At 41.8% G+C, this 27464-nt stretch overlaps 1 protein-coding gene across 16 annotated transcripts in view; it reads right to left on the reverse strand.

Annotated features, from left to right (window-relative positions):
- LOC125763400 (P protein) overlaps positions 1–27464 on the reverse strand; it is a 53139-nt gene that overhangs the window by 13781 nt on the left and 11894 nt on the right. For 4 of the 16 annotated variants that reach the window (XM_049426565.1, XM_049426567.1, XM_049426566.1 and 1 more), the window contains exon 3: positions 13545–13689. The exons of 2 other annotated variants lie outside the window; for them this stretch is intronic. In XM_049426565.1, coding sequence (XP_049282522.1) covers positions 13545–13689 — 145 coding nt within the window. Of the gene's footprint in view, positions 1–703; positions 828–13544; positions 14219–14562; positions 14976–18583; positions 18961–27464 lie in introns of those variants that run through there. 10 more of the 16 variants (XM_049426579.1, XM_049426577.1, XM_049426578.1 and 7 more) reach the window with 8 other exon arrangements.

Genomic DNA, 27464 nt, shown 5'->3' on the forward strand with positions numbered 1-27464 from the left:
AATTCGGTCCCATGTTGATGACAGGTGCCAAATTTGAGTTTAGTGACCGTTGCCAGAAGTAACAAAAATACAAAGTACAACACAAAATTGCCACAGATAATCAAACTAATTTGTTACTGGTTTGCGAAAAAAAGGTTATTCCTCGACTACGCTTTAAATTGCGTTAACGATTCCACTACACGATAATAATCTCACTTTTACAAAACGCTCATTTTTTGAGTAACTTTATTACGCATGGTGGTCGATTATGGTGGTGATGGTGAATATATTTAACAGCTTTTTATTACTAATTTTATTGCATTGAAAACAAATGAAATTTTCAACCGCAGTTTAATCAGTTTAAACTTCACAACGAAATAATCACTACACTGCTATTGGGCTTTGATAATTCTACAATAAACGATCAAAGATTTGCTAACATCCGAAGAAATAACACTTCATTAAGGCTGGAAGCAGCTCCTTTTCTTTTCGAAGTTCATGACGCAAGCGCAGTCCACGTGGTTTTCCTCACAACAGAATATATTTCCTTGTGAAAAAAACAAGCCCGAAGAAATCCATTATCGATTCGTAACAGAAATCATTGCACTGCTTGAAAGCTTCTTCACTGATCGCTCACAACACGATCTCACCCCGTGCGTTACGGGGCGTTACGGAGCACGTAACCGCGCACTGTCTGTTTGTCGGTGCGTTAACCGTACGCTACCTTCAACACAACTCTCTCACTTGGCAACGCAAATTCCACTACGCGGCAAAAACCAACTGCACCTATCGACCGTTTGCGAAGGACTAAGACTAAGTCCCGGTAACGAGGGCGCTCAGCAAAATCGCAACACCACGGTCCGGCTTTGGTGGTGGTGCGCGAAAACTGCGCCAACCGTAAGGGAAAGAGACCGCACGAACCGTACCGGCTAATGTACAGATAGTGAACATGTGTAGTATGCTTTGAATCACCCTGCCGAGAAGCAACAGGTTGCATGGATTGTGGTGGACAGGCGGGACTCAGATTAGTTGCTGGTCAGTGTGTGAGTGATTCGTTTTTTTCTCCATCTTCTTCATTTTTGTGTTCGTTATGCGGTGATGCGTTCGGTACACAACTGCACAAATGCTGGCTGAACGTTTGGAGCGCGTGAGTGGCCGGATGATCGTTGTTGGACAGAGGGTGGAGAGTTACGGCGCGCAAATGCCGGTTTGCTTGGGGTATGAAATAGGGCGCTCATGGACAGTCAAATGTGTGCCGCGCTACTAGGTACGGATTTGTTGTATTTTTGTGTGCTAATGTTTTAAACCGTCGAATGGAGCAATGGGGTAATTGTGGGGAAAGGTAGGGGAGAGAGAGAGAGAGAGGTCTTCGGAAACAGGGGGACAATATTGAATATAAAAATAACGTCTGTTGTCTCTGTGTCTCTGATAGAAGTAGAAGAATATGTATAAAATGATTCTAGAACAGGTTTTGTGTGTGTTGGAATGCAGCTCAAAATGTTTGTTTTAGCAAAGCGTGATTTAAAGATGAGATTTTATGTAACTTTTTTTTGTTTTACTCTATCTAATAACAAATACGTTAAATCATCAGAAAAAATGAAGACAAAAGACAATTTCATGCGCCATTTTCTTCCCATGCTCATCTTTGAGTTCATCCTGCGTTGTATCCTGTGTTAGCCCTTTTTCCTTTCTTTCACTCCAGTAACAAGACTCAAGACTGCTGCTTCTGACAACGTCGCACAGCATATCAAGTGTGGCAAAAGAAGTGAACCGTAGCGATTGACGCGAAGCTTCCAACACAAATCCCCTGTTGGCCCTTTGCGCCTTACACAGTGAAGTTGAGTTTGATTGGTAGCATAATTTTGTGCTATATTTAGCGGCCCATCCGAGGGCGCACACACAGGAAAGCAACCGGTGGTGGCTGAATGAGGCAAGCAATAAAAACAATAGAATAATGCTGCACTTGAACACTGGATGAAGTGTAGTTTATGCTGTAGAGATCGAGTGGCATTAAATGAGGATTGACAACGCGGCAACAGCAAAGCACCTTTTTTCTCGTTCGTTTGTGTTTTCTGCTGCATTCTGTTTGGTGAAGGTGCTGTTTGATTTTTGTTGACGGTTTTTTAGAAGCGTGTGGGAGCAGTGAAAAATATGAGACTTATAAGAATATTATCCATTAGCAGGCGTTTAAATAAATCCCCACCCAAAACGGACGGCTTCTATTGCGTGTGGCAAAATAGCGCCGAAGGTAAAGAAAAGCGTAAATGCATCACGACCAGCACTAGTCTCAGGTTCGGCAAACCTCGAACCACGCTGGACTCGAGCAATTGCTGGCAGTGGTTCGTAAAATTGCATACACGATTAGCAATCCAAACGAATGTCTTGCGGGCCCAACGAGTTGCGTTGCCAAACGAGTTTCTCGGCTAATGAACTGACCATCCTCAACGAACTCGTAAGCGGGTCTGGGCCAAAAATCGCCTCGATTGATATAGCGATCCTGATGGCAGTGTTGGTTCGGTACAGCTAATTTAATAAACTCTTTTTTTCTAATTCTTTCACCCACGAAAACACTTTGTTGGAAATCTAAAACGGCACGTAAGGTACTTCACATACATTATACACATACCTCTTTCGCCATTCACCATTAGCAAAGATGTACGTTACTTCTACTGGGGGCATAATAATGTTGGTCACAAATATTCACTGTCTGTCCGATTTATTTTTTTTTCACCGTCTACGATAGTTTACACTTACACCTACAAACACACACACTTTGAAATAGCCTACATGCATTACCACAGATCAATTTTCTAAATATTGCACCGGTCTGTATAGAGTAATGAGGCGGTCTTTAAAAAAAAAAAAAGAAAAAAATTCAATCAATCACACTCTACGTAAACGCCCACCGACAGTCAACCTAACCGCTTCGATAAGAACGCATCAGTAACTGGTCGACGGGTAACAGAAGGCCACCATCATCGCGATGGTACCGAACATTGGCTTCCGCTTGATTATCTTTCTCGGGCTTTATCTACCCGAGAGCTTTTCTTGGCTTTAGTTTAACACACTGGAAGCGGTAGAGGGAAACATTTTCCATTTTAAAATATCTTTCACAATTCCCATACGTTTCCTGTTTTTGTGCATAAAATATGACGATTTTGAGACATAAGATTTCAAAACTATTTGGACGATTGTTTGATCTTGGAACGAATTTAATTAAATTATGCTGAAACTGCAACTCATACTGCTGTGAACGAAAAATAATATCGTTAAGATACTTAATCCTTTCGAAACAACTGAACAAACCGGCGGTCTGCTGATTGATAAGGAAACGTATCTCTGTCGTCGCTAATCCTTGCGTCGGCCGACCACTGTGACACTTGCATACATGCACGTGCTACAAGACGCACTGCCATAAAGCGCCCAAATAGAAGCATTTTGCCAAGCCAGATAAGGCAAAAGCGCCCTAAATCCCTCTAGAATCCAAGACAGCTGGGTGCGAATAGAAAGGTTCGCTTATTTATTTTTTTTTGACCAACTGTGTGCGTAATCCTTGACGAAACATGGATCAATGTGCAATGATACCGTGGTTTTTCAAGGGCTTCTAATTTTAGTCTCATTGTTACTTTACACACAATTAAGAAAAATAGATAATAAAACAAAAGAAACTGATCGAATAATTTGACCAGCATATCACATCCCGGACACATATCACAATGGGGATTTAAGGCTAAGAAGGGCTGCGAGAGATAAATTAAATTACGCCACTATTGCATCATGCTTCGACGTTTACGTTTCAGCGAGCGTCAGTAGGCACTTCTGCCTCGGTGTACGTCACCGAAAACCGAGGGTTTTGTTTTTCGACAGTTTAATTTGTTGTCTATGCTGCAGTGATTCAAACGCTTACGCATTTCATATCATATTTAATCCTTAAAGCTTTTACTAGTAACGAGCAATGGCGTTTTATTTGATCGCCCACGTCAATAAAATCTTAAGCGTTTGTTGTTTGTAAACATTTGTGTTTGTTGGAAATTGAATCTTATCTGGTGTGCATGTGTTACGGTTTTTATGATGAAAAATAAAATTTGATCACTGTTGTTGAAAATTTGGTCAAAACAATAACATTTTGTTGGTACCAGCCTGTCAACACACGGAGACGTATAAAAGCTGTCATTGTAGCTTTTATATGGATTAACTCTTTGCTGTGCCTGCAACAAGCTGCAATACTTGTCTAGCTAACTCCCGTAGTCAAAAGCACTTTACTATCGTCGCGTGACAGTGCCCGGTGCTATAAAAAAGCATGTAAAGCCAATGTTTACCTCCTTCCTTCTGAATGAAGAGTCCATGAATTGTACGAAAAGAAGCAAAACGTGAAAATATCGTGGGAACGATATTGGTTCTTCATCCACTTAATTTGGATATCAATCGGTTGCCTCAAGGTGGGATCGATATAATAAATCATTATTAGTTCTGGTGTTGAATGCCGGATAAAGACGCTTGTTGCATACTGAGAATGTTCACAGTAACGTGCACGCATTAATTTCACATTACAATATTGAGGCATACAAACTAATCTAATAGCAATTCATAGTATAGCGCAACAAAGGAATAAGCAGAAAAGTTCACAAATGGAGACGCCCAGTGCGTGTGTTATACACAGATATCTGTTATAATGATACATTTGAGATTGGTTTGGGAACATTTTTTTTGAAATTGTTAATGAAAAATAAGTTAGAATTGCTCCAGCTTAGTGTTATGGACACAATTAAAAACGTTTTAGAATTAAAAACATAATTAATAGTAACAGATCATGCCATCAGCTTTCATACGTCCACGAGACAACAGTTTGCATACTTTCAGGGGCATCGAACAAATGCAGGGTTTGTCATCCTTCTGTAGAAGTAAATTTATTCTGATGAATTACAGCTATGTATAGGAATATTTCTTCATTTCTTATATCTATGCTGAATGTTGGAACATAGCTCAACAAAGTATCTCGGCCCATATATATTGAAAGAGTATGGCGTCTCTGCCCCGCTGGTTGACCGTATGTTCCATGACCTTCACACCACAACAACGTCATTGCGGGTGGGCCATACGATACGAAGAAAAAAGCACACACAAGTCGAAAATATAATAAACCATTCAACCCTTTTCCTGCCGGTTGATGCTGTTGAGAGACGCGAGTTTATTTTTATACTCTTCGTTTGCAGCAAAGGGTGGGGAAAACATTATCTACCAACCGAAGAAAGATATATCTACCGAACGAACGTATTGACCTGAGCGGGACTTTGAAATGGTCGAGAAAATGGCTAAACGGGGGAAAAACGAGAATAAAAACGCCATGATGCGGCGCCAAATGAAAGTGAAATGATGCCTATAGCTGTGGTATACCATACGACTATACAATACAAACAAACACACACACACGGAATAGTGTTACGGTGGTGGCTTGCCAAGGTCGGTTCGATTTCCTCCTACAAACATCGACAATCTTCCGCATCATCGTCTGTGACGTCATGATACCGGCGGACTGAGAAGGTGAAGGATGTTTTTCAGACGGCGACAGTGAGTGTATGTGTGTGTGCTTTTTTTATTCGGCCATTAATTACTAAAACGCGCCCTAAACACATCCATACACATACATACATAGTTCCGCTACTCAAACGAAACCAGCAACATAACGGAAAAAATAAGGAAAAACCTTTCGAAAGACATAAAAGTGATTAGGAAATGATGATGAAGTTTTATTAGGTTTTTGAACCGTGTTTTCCACGTCTAGGTAACGTAGACATGGCGGTCGGTTGGAAATGCTGAGAATAGTGGCCTTATTTTTGGAGTCATGTAGTCGCAAACGATATGTTTACACAGTGGATGTTAGCTTTAATGTTTTGTCTGAATGGCGAAAAAGCTGCGTTTCTCGTTCGTAAAATTCAAGTATAAAAATAATATTATGTCCTGGACCAAATTGTTACGAATTTGTGTTAGCAATAAGCATGTAGCATAATCTTCATAAATATAAGCTTAAATATAGTGCGAAGCATTTTATACTGCTACTTGCAGTAGGAATTTATGTTCGTAAATTAATATCACTGGAGTTTGCAGATGATGAAAACTTTTATTCATTTAAATGAGTTTAATTAAAAATTTTTGTTCTAATAACTTTAATAATTGTCAAATTATTCATAAATGACACTTATCGGAACAGTTCATTTAAATGTAAATTGGGTGGAAAATGAATGGTATAACGAAAACATGTTATGCTCTTTGCTGTTCTTTAAATGCTTAGAATTTCTAAGAAAGTGATTTTCACATTTGATGGAAACTATTCGAAAGTGTCAGCAGTATAGATAAGCACGTGTTTCGTGACACACGTGGCGTATGCATATGAGAAGCAACACACCTGTCTCTTCTGAGCAACGGAACTGTAATCGAATATTGTGGTTTGTGGTTTACTTTGCTTTGAACTACAGTTTCAATCAAAGCACAAATGGAAACGGTAATCCATTCGGTTGAACATTATCTACCAGGCTTATGATTAACGCAAACAATATTTCAAAGTTTCTGCACGTAAATGTAACCTTTGATTCGAGTACCTCAGCACGTGTTTTGGATGACGGCAAACGAAATAATTTGCAAACCAACACAACATGGCATACAAACCAAGCAGACAAAGTGTCCCTAACGCACACCGTGAGCCTGGTTTCTATCAATGTCAACCATTGTGTCGATTATGAGGGAAAAATAATAATACATGTGCAAAAAAACTCAAAGTCAGTGAAAAAAGTAATATGGTGAATAAAACACACATTGTAAATTGATCTGTCGTACGGGTTGCGATGCGGTTGCGCATCGATTGAGAGCTATCGAGGGCGCCATCAGCGATGCGTAGCTCGTGATTGTCACCAGCCCTGCCCTTTCCTTAGCCTTGGAGCCCGATGCGCCGCACTCGCAAACCCACCGCAACCGTCGTCGTATCATTATCACAACGGTCCGGATCAGGGTCAGGCCCCGGTATCCGACTGGACTGGGCCGGACATTTGCATGCCCGGTGAGTCGAGTGTCGTTTTTTTCGGGATGCACCACTCTGGAGCGTGTTGGTTTGTATTCAGTGCGTGCGTCACCCTTCACAGCCTGCCATGGGAGGGAAGATGGAAAGGTGACACAACAAGATGGGACCACGTTTGTTGATTATTTGGCAGTGGGACTCTCCGTCTTCTTCAGGTGTAACTCTCCTTTTTTCATTGCAAATTTATTAAGCGAAAGTTTCATTGTAATTTTAATAAAAAGGGAAAGTATTTCTGGCAAAGCACAAAGCGATTTCTTTGCCAAATTTAAAAATAAATCATTTGAAGATAAATATAGCATACAATTAATATGCAAAACTTTTGCACAACTAAAAAAAACCTCTTTCAACTCCTCTATAATCAACTTCTGTTCGCTCATGTTCCAGATGTTGAGGATATTTATATTCACTTGAAATAACCAACCAACAAAAAAACGGACTTTATTGTTGTCAAATTGTTTTATGTTCATTTGCTGTACATACTTTTTTGATGTCCCTATTAAATGAAACCGGAAAAAATCTTTACCCAACATAACCTTGAACAAGTCGGTTTTTTTTGGGAACATGTTGCTCTCTGTTCTCTCTGCTTAGTTTTTGTTTGTCACAGTTTACCCATAACACTTTTGTTAGCAATAGACCTTTCCATAGGTTTAAACAATGAGTGCTTACCGCTTGTTTGCTGTTTTTGCCTCACCAATGACACACTCACACAACGATAATATCTTTTCAAAAGCTTCAACCGTGTACAGTAAATACAAAAACGGAAATTTGGTTTGTTTTTACTCATTTTGCAACTTTATCCCGTATACCTTCGGCTGAACATGAATAAACAATTTGCATGCATAAACAGTGAACGTTTCGCAGCTTTGCTTTTCACTATTTTTGCAACAAAGCATCTAAATTGTTTGAGGATTTTTTTTGTGTGTGTGCAAAACAGAGGGAGAGATTTAATTTAAACCATTTAGAAAAAGGTATTGATGTAACAAAGTGCCTACTTTAAAGTAATTTAATCGAATAGCGTCACACAGCGTTTGTACATTGTGCCAAGTTCAAATGCTGTTCAAACTAAAAGTCCCAAATCAAATGGAATGAATAAACTTTTTTGTCACACGCGAAAGCACTTCCCTTGCCTGCTTTCATGTACGCAGCCTAGCATGAAGCCTTTTAATGATGCACGCAAAAACATTCACGATTAATAGGGCAACGGAAGAAGAGTGAGCCACCGTGCACCAGCGGCCGAAAACATGCACCCAGCAAACGGTTTTATTTCGCACAGATGACGCGCCTTCAGTGTGGTGAGGTTCGCTGTTGCGCTACTGTGTTGGATCAATATCCATCGGCCGCGTAGCTCCTTTTTCCACAAAAGGTTGTACTGGGATGGAAAACAACCTTCGCCGAAACGAGACAGGTGAAAAATTTGTAAACACGGGAAGCGGTCGAAAAGAGCATCAAAGTACTGCTCGCGATGTTTATTCTACCTTAACCTCGTTAACATGATTGCCACATTGGATTGTGTGAATGCATTTGCTTCGCAGCATAAAACTATCACACCGGCAAGGTAAAATACGTCTTCGCATATGGAACGTCCGTGTCCGTGTGATGTAGTGGTGCGTGCATAAAATTGCTTTTGTTCCATGGGGAATGTATGCAGGTTAGGGAACGACACCTGCATCATCATACACAAATGCACTTGCTGCAATGCAAAGAATGCATGTTTGCTTGCATGTTTATCATCGCCTTCATTTCCGGAAAAGCTGTCGCAAATTCATACGCAACGAAATTTGAGTAGCGGGTGTCTTAAGTGCAACAATGTTTGATGATCTAGCTGGAGTGACAAGTGATCAAAATAACTGACAAGGTTTGAAGAAGAACCAATTTAAATCACACGTGAGTGTATATTTCCAAACAAATCGTTCTTTTCACAGCTACATAAACACTTTCAAGGAGACTGAAATGATTCCTGTTTGACTCCGTTTGTTGTTTTTTTTCCACATAAAAGCGATAGTTTCCTTATCGAACACCTGCTCTATAAAGGAATGCATGGAAACCGCTTTCAGACAGGTCCGTAAAAACCAGACTAAGGCATCAAATCACTGCGGCTCGCTGGGACACAATTACCACACCTGGCTACTCCGTCTGCGCTCCGCAGGTCCTTGTTAGGGCTGGACGAAACAACCTATTTAATTAGCAAACATTTAGCGGCACACAAAACAAGTAACAAACGAAAAAAAATCCACTCTCTCAACAAATGACTGACAGACGCGATTCTAGCCGCAGCCATTAATTACGTACCCCACAAACACACAGTTCCCTCAGCTCCCGTGGCTATATTTCTACGGCCGATTGTACTGTAATTGGTTTTAATAGATGTCAAACGCGATAATGAAACTATCTTATAAATTATGACCGTACATTTACATGTCTGAGGTTGGGTGTTTTTGTTTGATGGAGCATTCAGGTGCAGTTTACTGTGCCGTTCCTGCAGATTCTTCACGCGTGCGAGGGAGCTTGATGTAAATTTGAACGCTTCCTCTAGCTGTGATTAAAACACACAGACGTTTAAACACGTCTATAAAATGTCCAAGTTGAGATATGCAAAATAACGGTTATGACCAAGCGAATGATTGGTTTTAAAAATAAATGCTTAATAAATAGGAAGTGGAAAGTTGTTAAACTGTTTTTAGAAATCTTTGGAAGCCTGATTTACTTAAAGATTTGACTATGAGATCACTTTCAATAATTCTTTTCCGAAATAAAATTATTGATTTTTTTATCTATTCCTCTGGTTAGGATTATTATCACTCAACGCTAGCTGCCTTACTAACCCACTTCAAATATAGCTCTCCGTTCCTGCCCTGGTTAACATTCCCGCGTGAGTAATCCACTTTAAAGTTCGTGTTCGCTACTTATGCATCCCCACATTGTCAACCCACATTCTCACCTGCATCGACCCAGACCGTGACTAATAGTCTGACCCTACCACCCCTCTCCACCCGCTCCCCAACGGCGGCACGTTCTGTAAAAGCAAAGCGTGCCCGCGCACGCGCATATGACGCCATTTTCCGGACACGACTGATTGCTTGACCGGCTGGCCGTGAAAAGCTCCAAGAGCCTTACCGAGCTAATCGACAAAAGGGACGCAAAGCGGGAGCAGAATTCATCACACTTTTCTGGATAGGGGAATAAGATATGGAAGGGAACTCGCTTCCCCACCCTCACGCGTCTAAAGCAAGAATGTATGTAAATCAGTCCGCTATCGGACCGTTCGTCATCTTCGTGTCGGCGGCGGTGGAATTGTTATTCTTGCATAATTAATATCGCCATCGAAACCGGGTCTTAGCCAGCTGAACCGTTACGGAAAGGGCCCTCCATGGGCCAAGACATGATCGGTTCGTAGTACCAGCGCGAAGGGCGAGAGCATACGGGGCAGTGAACATGACATGGTTCTGCGGAGTGACTTCTCCAGAGTGGGTTAATGCATTTGCATCATCTGAAGCGTTCCTTGAGTAAGGTCCAACTGGCCAGTATCGCGAGCGAACGGTACGGGAATGCAAATGTCTCACATACGTAATAAAGCGCAACGATGGAGATGATGATGACGTTGATCGGTAAGATTTATCGAGTTGTGCCACCTACAAATAGATATCCCTTTCGCCATTCTTTTCTCCGCGGGTTGAACAAACACTAAGGGAAGCTTCAAGGATCTTCCTGGTAATAGGACAACTTCTACAAAGGAATCGCAATGCAGAACACACTCCTGTGTGATGACATGATTTAATTGAAAAACCAAACAACACAGCTCCACCGGTCTCCAATTGAGACTAACGCATTTTTAATTGAGTTTTATTCCCTTGCAAAACAAAACACAAAAAACCAAAGGGATCTCTCCCTTCTAGGGTCAAAGCATTTCGAAGCGCGGGCAGCAGTATTGTCCACCATGCAGCAATGAGTAATGGCTGACCCCGTTTTGGGATCAGCTTACAATCGGTTCGCCGTCATCGTTGTCATCGTAGTTTATTGATTGAAATGGCCACAAAACTCAATGATCGGTCCCAGGGCGCTTGATTAAACCGGGGGTGGGATGTGTGATCTATCTATTCGTATGCAATAGAGATCCAGTGTAAGTATACGTGGGTCAAGACCTTGAGAATCTTCGCTCCGGACACACAAACGGCAATGATCGTTTTCTAATCAAATAAACGTTCATCGTACGCTCGCAGAAGAAAAAAAAGGTATGGTACGGGTAGGATAGATTTCGCAAGATCTATAACGTCCCACCCTGGTAGCCAGGGTGATCTTTGCTCGATCAATCATGCACTATGTGTGGCGATGTGTATAGCGATCCTATCGCGACTAGAGAATCGTTTTGCGCACAAAGCATTTAATTGATTTTTATGTTCACCGAAACATATTCATCAACCGACCGTCATCCGGGCGTGCAGCTTCTGGAGTTTTCGAAGCATTAATGTCTCTTTATTGTGACAGTTTTATTGCCGGTTGGACAATTAGAGTCGAGCGCGTAGTTGCCTGACGTAGCACCCACAGTGGTATGTGAGGTTCATGATCTTGTGTGGTGAATTTTAATTTCTTTTATGAGTCTAATTAAGAACAAATGTGTTTGTAAAGTAGTATGAGATGCTCATGACTCTCTTGTGAGCTGATGTAAGCTAGTATGTAAGAGCCTTAAAATAAGCAATACATATCTAAATCTTACAAAACCCTGTAAAAAGCGGTACTAAATATAATAATTGCGCACATTCTGCCGCATGGAAATTTAAAATTTATTTTTAAAACTTCAACAAACATCCCATCATTTCGAAGAGCCATTTGTCTAATTGCTTTGCTTCTCCAGTTCCATTAACAGTTTGATGCAGAGTTTGATGTGCATCAACACAAATGCAACGGCGCCATTTCGTCGAAAGAAACGCGTCGGAGGGAGATGTTCCGATGAACTTTACAGATACTACCCGCGATCGTGATGGGAGTTCTTGTGTTGAAAATCGTTTGCGGATGAGCTCCATCGTGCTCAATTTCCATCAATCGAGTCTAATTATTCGTCAGGCTTGCGGTACTGGTGTCCCTCGCTACTCATTCTCATCCCATTTTCTTCATACTTCATCAACAGATACGCCCTTTGGACCTCGCGGGTCGGTATTGATGGTGGCAAATTGAATTTGTCGCGTTTCGTTTCGTTGTGCTTATTTTTTTGTTTTTCATACCGTAAGGACATATGAGAAACCGGGACCGACAAGACTCGTGCCATTTGACGAATATCACCCAGATCTCCTAGCCCGTTAATCTGCTTGATGGGACGGGCACATAAATTTCCATCAGGCTCTCCTTCTGCTGTCGCGCGGCAGATGGGATTGCTTGGATTTGCATGAACATGCGTAAATTGTGGACCGTACTGCGCGTGGCATTACGATCCCAGTGTTCTATGGTACCGTTCCTCAAGGCACCGCATAACACTATATCAATTTAGGTCTAGGATAACTGGTCGCTTCTCCTTGTTGTATAATTTGCAAATTTGTTTTAGAGAAATGTGACTAATTTGACAATTCCACTTTAAACTACAATTACGTCCACGGGAGACATCATCGGTCAAGGAAATGAAGCTGTTTTAAGGTTCACGGTAAAACGAAACCAATCGGAGACTTTACATTGGCAATATGCAAACCGCGATGAAGAGGTGTCGCGATTGTTTACGCTGGCAATTAACACCCAACCGCTCGCTATACTGTCCCCGATCAAGTGGCCACTCGGTGATGATTAATGACATTGTCTTTCACTGAATGTATGAATGAATTTTAAGCAGAATGTCTCTTAACGCTAACGATCCGTAACACGTCAGGCTAAATATGTTTTTTGTTTTGGCAGCCAACAAAGAGAAACAGAAAAGATTTTGGCGTTGTTTATTTTTGGTATTCAAACGTTTACCAGCGTTTTGTGAATGATACTAAAAACAATAGTGCTACTGTGGACCCCTGGACTGGAAACCTCTACTGGAAACCAATCAATCAACTAAACTTTAGAAAATAAGAATAAAGTTTTCAAATTTTATTTCATCCAATTTAAGTAAAACAACTAAAAGAAACGTTTTGAACTCGCCACTTGCTTCCTACTATTCTCCATTAAAAAGCTTTTAATCTGTCATCTCGTCAATTGGCAGAACTTTACGCTTCTACCACTTTAATAAAAGCAATCTTCGTGTCAGGACACAGTAAAATAAATGGGTCTCATGTTTCCAAACCTGACGATCGATAATTTAAGTTCCAGTGACTACAAAACCGTACGTTTTAGTCCAGCAAACCCAACACACCTTCCAAACATGTCGTGCATAAGATTATCGTGTTCCTAAGTTGCAAAACGTAGCGAGTGGTAACCGGAAAGGATAGTGCTCGGGTTGATTATGAATTATTTGCTTTACAGAATGAGCACGGCGTATGGGCCGCTGGTGTAAAATGGTGATGGATCTTGGCTTAGGTATAAAAACACTCACTTGGGTTTGGGATAACTGTCCAGACTTTGCTTACTGACACGGCGCCGAAATATCCGCTTGGCCGGTGCCTTGACTTTCATCTCCAACGTCGGGCAGTGGCTGATCTTCCGGTTCCGAAATAGCTTCACCAGCTGGCCCTGGGCCTCTGGATAGACGGTCAGTTACGGCGAAAGGAGCAATGCGATAACAAAAGAATCAGAAACCAGCGCTAGCTGTATATCGTATAGCGTCGTAACGCGTACCGCGCTGGAACGCTCGCAACCAACACGATGGATTTTGTGGATTTTGTTCTTGCTTCCCCGCCGATTGTTCACCTTTCGCGATCCAACCAGAAACCCGTCTCGTTGGCCTCCGGGATCAATTGTAAAAGGATTTAAAACACAAAAAAAAACAAACACACACAGACACACTTTCAAAACTCTGATTCACCGCCAATATTTACTCCATCACTGCGCGCGCGCATGTACAGCAACAAACCCGATCAACTGTCTCGTCATGCTCTTGTAGGACGGTTTCGCGAGGATTCGGTCACAGTTGTGGGTTCGAAATGACGATAAATCAATAGTCAAAATCCCCGCTTAACAGATAATCGAACTGCTTTGCCTGCCGGAAGTTTGAGGATGTCGGCGTATCGGTACGTCACGCGATCAAACACCAAAACACTTGCTCATGCACTGTGAATGAAAAGTCAATTCGCAACAATCAATGCACCGTTCGCGATGGAAGAATGGTTGGTGCGGTGCAGCTTCTCTAGCGTTTTATTTTTTGTGTAATGGTAATTTTGAGTGAATGGATTTTTTCCTATGCTTGTACGGGGCTAAGCAAGGTTTTTTTTTGCAAACAGAACTACAAACTACAAGCGATACAGCGTTCCGATTTGTTCCGGTTGAGCTTTTGTTGGTGCGTTGTGCTGATGTGGGCTACTAATTTTCGAAGCCTTATATTTTAATAAGCTGATTTTGCAACGATCGATGACGTGATAAAGATAAATTGATGCATAACATGTGTGAAGAAATACCCTGTAAGACCTCCTACTGATGAAGGTACACGCTTCGAATGTTTAATATCTTTGACTTTAACGAAAATTCGAAAACTTTTCCGAAACTCAAAGATGCATATTACTAGTTCACGTTTAACTGAGCAACTCGATCAAACCTACTTTACTTCCGCGTCACTATTTACTGCACTTTCACACGTTGAGCGGAAAACCACAGCATTGCGTTGTACCTAGTCCTGAAACAAGTCCTACCACCTTGGTTCACTGACTTGTAAGCGTTATAAGAACTGTAACAACAACAAAAACTAAGATCTCCCTAGAGTGCAACGAAACCATTCCAGACTGCGCACTGCACGCAATGTCGATGCTGCGGAAAGGAACTCGCAAACGACGCAAAATTCTTCCCGTAATCAACGACGGTGTCCAAGCGACTGAGCGAAATCTCACCGTGGGCCGACCGGCGCACATGAGGTACAGCAACGGGTTTTTTGTGTGTGGCTAACGTTCGAACAAGCAAGCAAATCGTACACCGCACATACAAGCGCGCAGAACCATCGCGGTGACTTGGGATGGAGAAGTGGGAACTCTACACAAGCGCGCACCCGAACGTCGGATAAATATGGTGAGCGCAAGAAAGGGGTGGCTGTAATACTTGACTTTCGAACGAGAACGAATTCCAGTTCCAGCTGATGGGCTACGGGGTTGTTCTACCCGTTCCAACAGTCTCGGTAACTCTGGACTCCCTCTTGAGCCAATCTAAATCCAATTTCAAGTTCTCGCGATCATCATCATCATCATCATCATCGTCGTCGCCGTCCGCCCAAAAGAGCCCGGTAGCAGCTAGGGTCGCCGATCGCAGGATATTACGGAAATTCTGGGCACGCAAGAACGAGAGCGAGTGAGGAAGAGATTAGTCAGATTTGAAAGGTGTTTAAGACACCACCACTTGGTTGATTATGTCGAGCAGTTCTGACTAGAAGGCGAAAGGCACCCTGTTGTGAATGGTGTGTACGATACGAGTCACTGTCTTCCACGATGCTGGGCAACACGATCGTGTAGCATGGGCGCGAGAATTTCAGGATGCTTTGCTTGGCTACTACAAACCAGATCTTTACGTTGCGTTATTGTCGCGCTGAATGTCTTTTGCTTAGCCAAATTGCCGGCATACTTTGCTAAACAAGGTTCGACGTCATAAACAGGTTTGATATGGAATAGGGCAAAGCATAAGATCAGGTGTCGGGGGATTGTGACGCGTTTGAAAGTAGCATCGTCTCATATGGCGAGCACAGCCGAACAGAGTAGTGTTAAGCTGATGGCAGAACCATGCAATGCAAAGACTGGTAGAATCGTTTTACTGGATAGCGTGGCGAATTGAACACACAGAGATGTTGCAAAAATGGTTGAACTTATTTGAACTCAACGGTTTTTTTTATTCGTAGCTATCTCTTCGTTTGCAAATATTTTCCGTTGGGGTTGGGAATTAGCATGATGTCTGGCATTGGACCTCAGGAACTCATTCTCGTTTTGTTTCCTTTCGTTTCGTGGAAGAAACGGGAACTCAAGGAATGAATTATGAAATCCAATCAAGACACTACAGCGTAAAAAAAGGTAGATTCAGAACATTTCATATCATTCCAGGAATATTGAGGGATTTTTTTGCTTGCAGATGATCGGTTTCCTCTCGAACCGGTTTCGCGCAGTGCCGCCTTTCCATTGGGGCTTATAATTGCACTCCCTTTTACCATAAAACTAACGTCTCGCTCACGTTAACGTAAAACAATAAAAAGAAGCCCAGTCGTATGGTGGTTCACATGATCATTAAATGTGTCCCACCGTTATAGTATATTCAATCTTCTTTTAAGTTAATTCATCTAAATATTGCTCAACGGTGAGTTGAATTCGTCATGTGTAATAAGCGCGGCACAAAGCAAAAAAACTAACATTTACATAAGGTGCAAACAATAGACAAAAAACCAAAAACAATACACCGCTCGATCATACTTCCGTCGAGAGCAGTGGATAGCAAATTAGTATGCAATGGAAGGTCTACCGATGCACTGTACCGGAACCGGTAGCAAGCATCGTTAACATCGCCATTGACACCCTGACAGAATCTATTTCACATGATTCCGCATTTCCACGTGAGGAGCAGCATCTTCCCATTGATAAATCGGAAATGTGGCGAGGTTGATACGTTCGGGCGCCATTTGACGAGTCAAAGAGGTTGCTATGTGATGCAAAAATACCAAGGTTTTGGAGTGTCTTTGAAGTTGAAATATTAATCGTTAAAAAAACTGAATCTCCATGACGTGTAGTAGATTGTGGAGTTACTAATGTATGTAGACTTGATGGGCTTTTGCAGTCGTGCAAACATTTTAAGAAACAATTCATGCACAAGGACGGACGATATTGCTAATGTTACCATGTAAGGATTTATCCAGCTTAAGAAATGTTGGATTTGTAAAGCTTTATAGCAGGATTACTCAGGTCTATAGCAGAATTTATAGGAACCGTAACCATAATTCACTAGCTTCTCCTTTGTGAGTGCATCTTTGCTCAACTCCTATGGTTTCCTCTACAGCCGATCGAGCTCGAAATCAAAACTGAAGGAAAAAATTAACACTAATTTATGTTCCCTCCGCAATATGCCATAACTTTTATGTATCACAACAATTCATTCGATTGAGATCTCCCTTTAAAGTGTTGTTTTATGCCGACCGAAAATAAAATATTCCCGTTTGTTCGGTCAATCCGAGCCTCTTCCTTCTTGATGCGGGCTATGATTTATTTAGCTTGGCTCACTTTTTGTTCGACAGTTCAAAGCAATCAAACAACGACGGCGCAACATAAAGATTGCTTTCGGGTGTGCCCCGAAGGGGTAAAAACAAGCAATCCTTAGAACCTAATTTATTTTATCGTACAACAAATTGAACATATACAAATGTTAATTAGTTCAAATTGAGTTCATTGATTTGTAATGGATCGTCTTTGTTTCACTTTTGCCATTTGCCGAGCAAGGGCAAGAAATGTCTTCCTAGAGATGGTGCCACCAGTCGCCTCGAGGATCGTTGTTCGGTGTGAGGGGAATTGTTTAAGTGGTAGATGGTGATGGCAAAGTTGATAAAAATATAAAAAAAAACACGCGTTAGACTTAATCGAGCTGTCAATCTGGAAAGTCGAATTGTCTGATGACTTTATCTATGCGCTCCATTTTTGGCAAACAGCTCGTAAATACTTGTTTTGTTGAATTGTTGGAAGAGGTAATTTGAGCGAAAGTTTAGAAAATACTTTTTCAACCAAATATTAGCAGTGAATCAAAGACGCAATAAAATAAACACTGGTGGTGGTTGATTCAATCGATCCATTCCCATCTCCCATCCAATTATTATCACCATTCCAAAAGCTGATTTTAAAAGCACCATCATTCTAATGCACTCACGACATAAAATTGCATTTCTAAACACACCATCCTTAACGTGCTGATTCACGTAAGGGCAACAATTTATTCACTCCTCAATCAAAGCTCGATTGGTTTTGCGCCCTCAACCACTTTTAACCCTCCCGAGTGAATAGTTAATTGCAAGCGTGCTGAAACATTCGAATGATTTTCACGTCATCCAACCAACCCGTTGGCTCGGCCAATATTCTTCCGAGGATGGCCCCCCGGTGTCGATCTATCACTTCAAAAACGATCACAATTCACACAAAAAACCCTATCACTCTGCTCCATTCTTGCATCCCGCATGCCCTGAGAACTTGTGACGCAGATAACTATCATCTGACCGGGTGAAACGTTGTGGGTCGCCCACGCACGGTACGAAAATCGCTACCCGTTACGATCGGTTTCGGAAAAGCGCGTAGTGGTGAAACACCACGTGAAGGAAAGACACGAACCGCAACACATTTGCTTCACACCCGGAACAAACTGAACACGCGCACACTAGTGATGTGAGTAAACGCTCCCGTTTTTTCGAAGGAAAAGCGGACCACGCGGTAATTTTATCTTTTTTCTACCATCATGCATTTTTCCGAAGTCCCTTACCGCTTAAAATAGCACCAACAATCGAAGTGAGAGGGCAGTTGCATGGGATCGAGTTTTCTAGCGAAGTTCTACATTGCTTGGACCTTAAACGTCTTGTTTCGAACGATCGGTATCCTTCAAATATCACTCATATGATCAGAGAATTGCTTTTAAGATTATTCTTTTGTCAACACACTTCATAACACGCACAACACACAAGATGCACAGTAAAGAAAATAGACGATGTTTAACAAAATTTTCACCGTATCAGAAATACACAAATTTCACAAAACCACACTCATGCACGGTAGGAAAGAGCGAAGGGTTATAGATCGATTCAAATACGATCCAATGATCATCCTCGCTGAACGCGTCACAATCACTCGAACGAAAAATGGGCGCTGAAAGCACCGTGAACGTACTGAGAGCCGCACGCATCCAGCCAGCCGACCGAGTGACAAAACTGGACTGAACTGAGCCGCAACGAACCGCGTGAGCTGATGATGAGACCAGCGAGACAGAGCGAAAGAGTCGCGCTACGCTACCGTACTGACCGCAAGACACCGGTGCGTGTCGCGTTGATCGGTTCCTTTTCGCACACCAGAGCACCCACCCCAAGAACAGCGGTTGATGGAGAGTTGGGCGTGGAGAAGGGAGGTAGGAGTAGGAAGATCTCCTCGACGCGACCCAAAGATGGCGGAAGAGGAGAAGGGTAAATGGCATCCAATTGGAACCAGGAGGGAACAGTTCGGTGTGGTGTCGATCGAATGCTTATGCTTCGTTACCGTATGCAGTACGACTGTCTTCGCACAAACTACTATTATTAGTGTGTTTTATGCTGTGAAGTCTCTCTTTTGCTCTTCTCAACACACTATGTCCGTATGTGTGTTTGAGTGTGTGTGTGTGTGAAAAAGGGGTCATTTTTGGGATGATACTTTTCTTACCACGCTGGATAAAAAAAATCACGTGCTACATAACATTGGCAAAATGTTTCCACCGGTCCCAATGGACTCGTTGGTTGACGAATAGTTGGCCTTTGACGAGGTGTGAAACGTATAATTTGATGATGATGACACATTGTGCAATTGATCAAAGCGCCTAACAATCTCTGTCTCTCAGGTCTCTCAGGGTTCGCGAAATGGTACCGAAAGTTTCAGTTTTTTAGTTCAGTAGAGAAAGTTGTTTGACGCCATTTTGAAAAATTGTTGAACAAAACAAAATAAAGAGAACAAAGATACAGCTTAAAAAAAATTAGAAAAAATGAAGGCGATTGGGATGTATAAAACTTTATTTTTCATCCCCAAAACCAAATCACCAAAGTAGCATCAATATGTGAAAACACATTACTTAACAAAACAAAACACATTACGCACCTTAAAGCGGCACATTATATTTCAGCATTTGAAAAGAAAAACAAACACTTTTTAAACAGAGAAATGACAACCTCATTCATATCATACATCACACTTATGCAAATGGGGATGCGTTGATAGATTGTTGAAAGATTAATTATCCGCACAACCTTGCCAAATCGCCCATTTCCCACCATGATCGTACCGGTTCGGTATGATTTATGGAGCTGTCAGTTATCATTCTCTGTTTGTTTTAGAGACCATAATTAGAGTAGCGTCGTGAGAGTGTCTATGGGAAAGTATTAACAAATGCATTGTGAACTTCCTTTTCTTATTGAAACGTTTCATTAGTATAATTAGAGAACATCACCGAATATTGATTAATTATTGAGAGAGATAAAAACATATACTTTGTGCAAATAAAGTACAAACAAGACAAACTTGTGACTTGATTGGAAACGTCTGAAATGATCTGTAGTCATTTCATTCTGCAAACATATTTTGCAAATATTGCCAAAGCTTTTTTTTCTTCATACTCGTCAGTCCACACCATAATAATCATAGCAAACAATACCAAAAATAAACGAGAGACGACTCGCCGGTCCACAAACGATCAGTCGCAATCGTTAGGTATTATTATTAGAATGTGTTCTACGTTCGACAACCCGAAGGTTGCCGGGAGAAGATGCTGTGATCAGTTCTTACTCACCCTTCGCCAGGCAGATGTGGATCAAGATCAAACGGACAGTCCCCGGCTACCTTCCACCGAACGAACCCTTGAACTCATCCCCTAAAAGTCTTTCCGTGGATAGTCCCCCTCCGGATGCCCATTAAGGGCACCAAAATTGGAGACGAATTGCATCCCCCACGGGCAGGTATCTGGCAACTTCGTTCCTCGGTATGGGCTAGCAGTCACTGGCAAGGCGGACGAAGGCCACGGTGAAAGGAATTTCAAGTGCACACCTGAAGACATCTTCGCGCAGCGTAGCTGACCTTCGGTGGAATTCGCGAATATGCAGACACCACGCGACACTATCCAAGACGCATTCGGTGTCCGATAACCAGAGAGAACGAGAGAGAGAGAGAGAGACAGAGGTGCGAGTGATCAATAAAAACAACAACGGCCAGTTGGTATCGAAATCGCACAAAGCACCTACCTTTAGATGGATCGAAAAACTTGTTCAGCTGATCGAATTCCGTGGTCAACGGTTTTGCAACGACAGAGAACTAACACACAAACACTGCGTAAATGTATTTGAGAATTGTGTGTGTGTGTGTGTGTTTTTTTTTATTATTCATAATTAAGATCGCTTTCAAACACCTTCGGAAGGACAGGCGGGCAATAAATCCTTGTACGGCATGCGTCGCCAACGTTGATTTGCCACCGGAATCATCATTCCACCGTTCCAAGACGCCAATGCATTCGGAGTGGATGTCCACCCGCATGTATTTGAAGACGGCCAGGCACGCAACAAGGTAACAATGGCCAGTGTTGTCAAGTCGGACGCAATCCGTTCGAATCGATGTCGCGATACATTTGCAATTGTCAAGGTGCTGCAGTTTGATAAAGAATGGAAATGCTGCAACGGTGCATATGAGACACGATTGGGGAACTTATTCTCTCTGGAGGTAGGTTCTGTACCTTTGGGCAATACATCAACCAGACTGATAGTGGAACACGTTCTCTACGCGCCAGTTGATGGATGGTTCGTAAATCTTCTCCCGCACCTTCGCGCGTCGGTGGACGGCCGATGATGGATGCGTCGACGGATCGAGACATTAGTATACGGACCTTTTCTCTGTTTTTTTTTGTTCAAACGATCAATGTTACTCCAGTATGTTGTATGCTGTGATTTGATTGACAAGGTTGGAGCCATGTAATAGAGTCGTGTTTGATTTGATAATTAGTTTGTGCCATTCTGATGAACTTTTGATGCATAGCTAAGCTGTCTAGACATTATTTATGGTGCATATGTATAGAAATTATTATTTCTGGCTGTTTGTTAAAATTTATTATTCACTGTTGTTTGTGTCACATTTAATAGCAATGTTGGATAGTTATATTTTGATACTGTTAAAGCTTATTTTTATTGTATAGATATTGATTTTATTTCCTTCTTTACAATGTACAAATATCTTCTCAATGAGATCAGAAAATGAAAGGAAATCAATCAACCGGGTATTGATGAAGTTTAATTAAATACAAATCGAAACCCCCATGGTCCTATTCCAGTTACGCGATAATTTGCCACGTAATTGAAAATTTCAATTTACAGAAAGTTCTAGCCTCTCTACTTGCCTCTCCAATCCATTAGATCATCTTAAGCTATTACTTACATTTCCAAAACCCATTCAAGTAAACGAATCACTCCAATCACCCAATTCCTGATGTAATCGATGGATTGTCATCTTCGAAAAACTGTAACCCATCAGTGTCAAAAGATGTAAAACAATACCGGTTAAATAAAAAAGCATTACCGAAACGGAACTCTGCTACATCGAACACGGATGCCCGTGTTCTTCTTCAGGAGCCAAAATAGATTTCGTCACTTTAGCAAATCTTCTTACGTCATTGTGGCATCAATGGCGTTGAATTTGTGCGGCAGTAAGCAGTCAATGTAGACAATTTGTACAAAGCGCCGTTGAATTCGTTCTTCCGATCATCATCCTTGTCTGAGTAAAGGTTTGATTCATTCTCACGATTGGAAAAGGATGTTCATGCTTTTTTTTTGTTTTTGGTACAATTCCTTCCGGTGAGGAAGTAAAAGGAATATCGTGAAGCATCCCATCCTGTATTTGCTTGTGCATTATTTCTCTTTTGCAATTTAGCATCAATTTTCGTCCCGAAAACCCATTAGGTTTCGTACGTAATAGAATCACGGCAACGATGACGACAACGGCGATGTGTGCGGTGTACAACCACCTTTTAGCTGGTGACGGAAATTTGCTACATCCGCTACAGATTTATGCCATTCTCGATCAACTATTCATGCAGCTTGGCCATAGAAGATGCTATGGTAGATGCCGGTTCGGTGACAAATAGTACTCCACAAACCTTTGGTTTCGCTCTCGGTGGTATTTTCGTTACCGAAGGGAAACATTTTCTTCACGAGCATCAGAAAAAAGGGAAAGTTTCCCATGCTGCGTGCGTTGGGTGGTGCTAATGAGACGTGAAATATTTCCCCTCCACGAATAAGAAAATCTTTTGTTGCCTTGGGCAAGTTTTTCCGACGTCTCCATTTTTTTTCTTGCTTTTCCTTCTCATGTTCTGTTAATATTCAACCAGAAGTATATCAAGATGAATGACCATATCCCCCCTTGTATCACGCATACCGACACTACGTTTCTACGTTTTTTTCTTTGTTTCATTTGTAACAAAATGGTGTGGGATATGAAAGAAGAAAAAAGTTTTTCCTATACATACTAATACGTACACGACACGTGCCTGGTTTGAAGAAAAAGCTTACCAAAAGAGGCGCAAACACACGACAAAACGTACGAGAACCACAAGGTTCCTGTTAATCCTACTTTCGGATTTATTGTGGCAGAAAACCAGTAGAAATTATTCGTCTGCAACGAAGTAAAACACAAAACACGCAAAAACAAAGCAAATGAAGAAAAATCATAAAGAAATGAACCGTGCATGGTTGCGAAAGATAGTACAACTATTAGTAAAGTTGTGAGCGGAAATAAATAGCAAACAGAGAAAGAAAAGACTCAATGTCCGCACTTTCGATATAAATGGATACGTAACGACCGCCACAAAGGTCAGAATGGGAAGGAAAACCGTCCAGTCTCGGTGCTGCTGGGCATGCCACTTCCCGGTGGCTGATCCCTTTAGGAAGACCATTAGGATGGGGATTATCCTTGGTTAGTGTCCTTGTCAGTACACTTTGGTGTATGAGAAATGATGTAAATCGATATTTTGCTGCCATCTTATCACACTGTATGACGTATCCACTGTGCAACGCAGAGTTTATAATGAGAGGTTTATGATAAAATTAAATGTCCCTTGTCAATTCACAAGAACTGCACGAGCAACTGCAGTTTGATGCCTCTATTTCTATGGTTGTCGAGTGAAGCGAAGAAAGCGAAAATGAAGAAAACAAAAATCAAACCGAACGGCACGGTTCGGTCTCTGCACACTATCGCAATCGTGGAGAAGCGAGATTAAATTCAATCGAGTTGATTGTTTGTAAACAATAATGGCTGTTAAATTGAACGGCATTCGGGCACAACATAACGCCGCAAACGTCAACTTACCAGACGACAATGGACACAGGGCCGGGAGATCCTTTCCAGCCGCGTAGAAGGCGCATGTTGCCGTTTGCTTTCTGCATGCTCGTTCGTCTGCTTGATTAATCATTCCGGGAAACTCCGACCACAGCCAGTGGCGACCGGTCGTAACTTCTCCTCGACCAGACCAATGTCCTGTGAGCGCGTGTGTCCCGTATCGACAGCTTCCGTGCGTCTCGCCCAGTACAAGAGAAAGTACGAGCTGCGTACATTCTTTACCCTCATAATGGCTTATTTAGAGACGACCGACTGGTGGGAGAAAGCTTTCTCTACGCATCGAATAATGGCAAGCATCACCCAGGAGACACGTGGCTGCTTATAATGGCAAAAAACACAAAACACGAGGAAAACACACACCACCGCCGGAGGTTTCGTTCTTTAACACCGATGAATATGTTTGCACCCGGAGATGGAGTGCGTAACGACCACTTAAAAGTTGATGGAAATGTGGTTGTCTTTTGGCTCGTAAATATTTAACATTCATGGAAGGCGGGAAGGAAATAAGATGGAAAATATTCCCCTCAAGTTTCTCGCGGAAAAGTAACTCTTTTACATTTTTCCCAGAACAAAAAAATATTATGTTATACCGATGGAGCAGCCTGGTGGGTTGTAGGTAAATAAGTGTTTTTAATGTATTCCGTAAACTTTTGTTAAACAACTACGAGAGATTAACAGCAATAATGTTTTCTTGATTGCGATGAATGTTTTCTTGTATTTTTTCAACTTATAAACACAAGCACAATTTGAGCAACTCTAAAAAATAAAACCAAGTGCTTGAAAGTTCAATGAGCTTAGCAGAGACTTAGAATATTGATTCCACTCCAAAAGGAAATACGTTAAGATTGAGCATTTCACTTTCTATCCGCACTTAAGGTATACTTATTTTCCATTCCGACACAAACGAGGGTACGTCTAAATCGGAAGCGCTAATGTAAGATTCGTGAAAAGCGTGGAAAACGTGCTCCGTTCCTTGCCGTACAACACACAACGTCTGCAATGTTCCGACATACCGATCTGCGTGCCTGGAATCCAAATTCCGAATGACAAGTTGGGATTGAAAATAAGCGCTCAATTTGTTGTACATTTCCCTTTCTACCTGATTTTCGCTTTTACTCACTCCTCGTAGCAGAAGTGCTGCGAGTTTGGGTTTTTTTTTCACGAATTTCCCATCAGGTGGTTCGATTACCACTAATTACGATGACCTCGTGCTGGGTGGCAGGGAGCGTACTGGTTGATTCGTGATACCATGCAGCGTAATACTAATTTAGCTACGTGCATTATTGATGCCGAGCAACTTTCGGTTCTTAATAAGCGAAAGCAATGGAAAAAAGGATAAACGAAGCTTCGTTAAATGTTTGAGGTCAACGAAGCGTGGTAGATGAAATTTTAATAGCTAAAAGGAATGAAATCCACTGCTCAAGGTTGGAACATGCTGTTGCTACTGTTGTCCTTGTACCTTGGAATAAATATTTACTTCCATGCCTTTTATCAGAACGCGACCATATGCAGGAGTTGTGTTGCATTTGAAACGCAATGCGGCTAACAGACGGCTGTAATTTACATAATATGTATAAAAAGACCTTCATTCCCCAGCTAAGAGGCCCGATTCCAACAGAAAGGTCAGTAACCGAAGTATTTTCATTAAAGTTCTAGGCAAGGGGAAATGTTTATGTTTATTACACTTCTCCAAGCTTTTTGATGGTGTTTCTTTTGTGCTTTAAAGTGTTTACATAAAATGTGTTTAATAAATTACTTAATTAGATTTTATTTATCGAAATATTTTGTTTCAAATCTCATTGAACCGATCTCCACCACCTTCAAAATGTCACCTTCCTACATCCCGCAGTTGCTGCAGTCATATTAGCATTACCCACCCAGTGGCATTTTCCCGACGGTCCCCTTTATGTCAGCTTTTACTGCCGTCTCAATGTCTCGCTGCTTATTGATCGGCGGCCGGATGACTCAGCGGCTAACCGGCAGCCACGAAAATGGCACTGAACCTTCTCACAAATCTTGAGATCATCGCATGAGAACCTGCCCTTGTTGCCATTTGACAATGGTACGGCGTTGATTGTTTTGCCACCGTGTGGAGCTGGTTGGTTGGTTTTTTGCTCTCCCAGGTGTTTAACCTTCATGATCACACCGAGATCATGATCACATCGCAGTGTAACTTAAAACGCATTCTTATTTGTATCGCAAAACGGTGTCTTCCCATGGAGTGAAGATGCCATCTTTTTTTTTGCGAGACTGAACGCAAGTCTAGCACATTTCCGTCCGTTCGTTTCGCTTCGGTTCGGTCGCGACACACTAGTGAACTTGAACAATTAGAATCGTTGTCATAGAAGGCCCGTCTGCAGGTGCAGCACGATTTGTTTGTAGATTAAGCTAAGATTAACCGTTCCAGTACATGTGTTGAGTTAAACGAGAAAAACAAAATTGCACATAAAGTTCAGATATATTGTTGACCCAAATAGATATCGAAAACGGGAAAACTCGAGGATATAATAGCTGTTTCAATCTATTTGTATAAAATTTAATGTAAAACGTTGCCACATTTATAACGATCTTTGAAAAAAAAACACACACATGTTTTCTGTATCACACGTATGCAAAGCATTCGAAGCAACAAACACAAAGAGTTCAAAGTGTGCGCTATGCTTTGTACCACACAGTTTCGTTCATCAATCACAGCTCCCAACGTGACACGACAGAACGTATAAAAATAAATGCACACATAAAAGGGCAGCGCAAAGTGTTCACGTTTACCATCACCGACCCCGTGCAACGTGTGGCCACGTGAGGCAGAATATGTGCAAACAGCAGAACGGAAGGATACGCCCCAAAGGGAAAGGATTACAGTACCGCAGCCGTCACACAGCGCGGCAAGAAAAGCCTTACACCTCGAATGCGACTTAGTAACGCATGCGCTTGCAGTTTTCAGGAGCGCGAGCTCGTCCATCCAATGGGAAAAAGTGCATCATACAAAGTGTCACCAGGGCTGGTTATAATATACGACTCCCCTTTTTCTCCCCGTCTCCCTTTCCACCTCAAACATGGGTTCTTCAGGGAGTAGAAAGAAGCGCCACGGAACACTTTTTCCACATCGGTTAGTATTTATTGGTCGTGTTTTTCTTTCACCGTACACTGCAGGTCTTTCATAAGTTTGCCCAGTTCGGATGGCAAAAATTGCAGACCTGCTGTGCATTTATTGCGCTGTAAGGTTGCCTTTGAGGATGGTAAGCTGAAGAAAAAAC

Source organism: Anopheles funestus, chromosome 2RL (genome assembly GCF_943734845.2).
Source record: "Anopheles funestus chromosome 2RL, idAnoFuneDA-416_04, whole genome shotgun sequence".
NCBI classification, from domain to species: domain Eukaryota; kingdom Metazoa; phylum Arthropoda; class Insecta; order Diptera; family Culicidae; genus Anopheles; species Anopheles funestus.